Source organism: Ptychodera flava, chromosome 3 (genome assembly GCF_041260155.1).
Source record: "Ptychodera flava strain L36383 chromosome 3, AS_Pfla_20210202, whole genome shotgun sequence".
Classification (NCBI taxonomy): domain Eukaryota; kingdom Metazoa; phylum Hemichordata; class Enteropneusta; family Ptychoderidae; genus Ptychodera; species Ptychodera flava.
Window position 1 is genome coordinate 26378517 of NC_091930.1, and position 3087 is coordinate 26381603.

General features: G+C 39.9%; 1 protein-coding gene across 1 annotated transcript; it reads right to left on the bottom strand.

Annotated features, from left to right (window-relative positions):
• Positions 1 to 999: 999 nt before the first annotated feature.
• LOC139128763 (B-cell receptor CD22-like) lies at positions 1000 to 2838 on the bottom strand. Its single transcript, XM_070694490.1, has 3 exons — positions 2724 to 2838; positions 1513 to 1794; positions 1000 to 1289 (listed from the first exon to the last, which is right to left on the bottom strand). The coding sequence occupies exons 1-3, from the start codon at positions 2836 to 2838 to the stop codon at positions 1000 to 1002; spliced, it is 687 nt and encodes a 228-aa protein (XP_070550591.1).
• Between the last annotated feature and the right edge of the window lie 249 nt (positions 2839 to 3087).

Consider the following 3087-nt stretch of genomic DNA (forward strand, 5'->3'; position numbering starts at 1 on the left):
TGGACAGTAGGACCCCTATCAACGCTGCTACTGGAACAAACACAACCAGTGATACTACGAACAAAATCGTGACGGTGTTGGAAGAAGTGGGACAAACTGTAATAGAAGAACGGTTAAGGACAAAAATAAAATTATTTGGCAAAAAATGAAGAGCGGTACATTAAGATTCTAAGAAAGGAAGAGAGAGAGAGAGAGAGAGAGAGAGAGAGAGAGAGAGAGAGAGAGAGAGAGAGAGAGAGAGAGAGAGAGAGAGAGAGAGAGAGAGAGAGAGAGAGAGAGAGAGAGAGAGAGAGAGAGAGAGAGAGAGAGAGAGAGAGAGAGAGAGAGAGAGAGTTTGGCTGGCAGACAGCCAGAAACAGTAATAATTTGAAAATTTACCTTTCACCACAATGTCTTGTCCAACCTCAGAGTATTCTTCACTATCATCAAAAAAGAGTGTCACTGCCCGGCACGAGTAGTAACCAGCGTTGCTTGCTTCAATACCATTTATTTCATGAACAAGCTCAAGTCCCTCAACTTCAATAATTTCCTTGCGGTCAAGGGTCAGTTTTAGCTTGTATGGATTGGGATTTCCATCCAAGACTGTGCAGGTGATCCTAACGAAGCTACCTTTCATCACCTCGTAGGGCGGCTGTACAGACATATTAATGGTTGCAATATCTGAAATGACAGAGATACAGCGACAATGAGAGAGAGGGAGAGATAATTTGATCAAATTATACCAGTAATAATTGCACTTTTCTGTGACAGCCCATAATGTAACGACCAAATTGGACTTATTAAAATCTAACGACAATTCAGTGTAACCCATGAATCCTTTCACAAAATCAGCGTCATATCCAGAATGATTGCCAAAAACATAACGACAGTAATTATTATCATTCTGTGACTAAATTAGCTTAAACGTCATCGTTCTTCCAAGACATCTCTCTCTTTAAAGTGGGGAAGAGTTACCACGTGTCTATTTTAATAATGCAAATTACCGGTTCTGAGATGCAGTCATTTTTTAATGGCTGACTTACACTGTACATCAAAGTATATGATATAACTTCCTTTTCCATGTGATCCATCGTAGAATGTATTTGTAGCTGAACAGCTCTGATTTTCATTTAATTCCCGCGTTACGGCGACTATGTCGACAACAGCTTTGTCATACTTGGTACCATCAGCGAGAATCCACGAAAATTCCACGTCAACTGGGTTAGAATCGATCACGTTACACGCCAGAGTCAGTGATGTGCCCTCTTTGGCAATTGCATCAGAAGGCATTACTTCAACAGAAGGTGGGACTAAAATCGAAACATAAGACTATAACATGAATATCTTTATTTAATTCCCTGTCCTATTTCTGAAATCTATATCACACGTAGGTGTGGATTTCTACTAGCAATATTAACCTATTAATCAACTGAGGGATCTGTTAGCCCTCACTAATTGACAGAAATATGTCCTTATATTTTAGGTCGATTACCTTTATTTGGGCACAACTCATATAAAGGAGTAGAACCTTACACTGCACATCGATGTCAATGGAACCGTTTCCAAATCCTGTCGTTCCACCAAAGAAAATATTTTCAGCGATGCAATTGTAGATGCCAGCTTGATCTCTATTGACCTGTTGAAGTTGCAGCAAAGCACCATTATGGACCGTATTATCTTGGAACTCCCACTTAAAGTTTAAATTGTCGGTTGGATTTGCATCAACGTTGCACAGTGCAGAGTATGAGGCGCCCTCTATTGTTGACTCAGTGAGAATAGATCCGTTTTCGCCTGTTATATTGACGTCGGGTGAATCTGAAAATATATGTAAAACTGCATTCTTTCACTGCTCAATAATGTTACGAGAAACAACTTCGGCTAAAATACGGCGAAATCTAATATCATATGATTTATTTGTAGCTGTTTGTTCCTGTTTTTATATTTATACGTAAACATTGTCGACTGTCGATTGACGTAATTATAAGTAATTCTTAAATATTTTGTGCAACTATGTTAAAACAAGGAACTCACATTGGACATTCATAATGATGTCATCTTCACAACTTAGCTCAGCCCATTTCCATGGTGGCAGGGTGAAGTGTTCTAGTTGACAATTGAAAACTGCTCCGTTGTCGTCTTTGTAAAGAGTTGTTGTCCACTGGTTTACGTTCCCGCTTGTTCGAGAACTTTCCCCCTTATTCTTGTACCAAACTAGGTCCCCGGGGGCGCTGTCATCAAGTTCAGTTGTGCAGGTGAGGTCGGCGTTGTCACCAGTAATAACAGTAAAGTCAGAATTGATGAGGCAAAGAGGCCTATTTGCGGCGGGCGATCAAAGAAAAGAGGAACATAACTCCATATTTCGACAAACGCTTCCAATAACTCAATAGCTCTTAAAACAGATGGGATTCATGTATAATTGTATGTACAAAATTTTTACTTATCGAATGGCAAGAAAGTTAAGTGTTCCTAACGTAATGGGGGTGTTTTACCATGCTAACATTTCCACAACGATACGACGGACATTAAAAGTACTTAAAGCTCGCCTTATAAATTTGGGCAACACAAATAACCTCGGCGTAGTTCCTCACAGTTTCTGGGTTTTAAACGACCATTGGGTAACAGTGCTTTCTGTTTAACACACAGAGACTAACAGAAGCATACAAACACACACATAATATACATGCAGTCTCTTTCTTAAGCACTACCGACAACATCAATAAACACAAGATCTCGATTCTACTCACCAATCACATGAATGTATGCTCTCTCTGACTCTACAGGTAGATCTAAGTCTGTGCATTCGTAGACATCATTTGACTCCTCAGTTGCGTTGAAGACACGAAGATTGTATTCAAACATACCCTCGTCCTCTACAACTTCATACAATTCAGGAGTATCCGATATTCTCCCTAAGGTCAGGCGGACTTTAGGATCCCCCTTATACCATGCAGCAGAAGTTCGTTCCTCCACGAAACTACAATTCAGTTGAGTGCTATCACCATATATCACAAGTGTGTCACCTTGCGATACCGTAATTATGCGCGTGACTCCTCGTGGTATACGAACATTAAATGTACGTAACCAACAGGATAAATAATTTGTTTCGTT

Coding starts and splice junctions, on each gene's coding strand:
- LOC139128763 (XM_070694490.1), bottom strand. CDS start 2,838: ATGTTTGAATACAATCTTCGTGTCTTCAACGCAACTGAGGAGTCAAAT. Junction 1,795..2,723: donor AGCATACATTCATGTGATTG/GTGAGTAGAATC, acceptor ATATATTTTCAG/ATTCACCCGACGTCAATATA. Junction 1,290..1,512: donor CATTGACATCGATGTGCAGT/GTAAGGTTCTAC, acceptor TTTCGATTTTAG/TCCCACCTTCTGTTGAAGTA.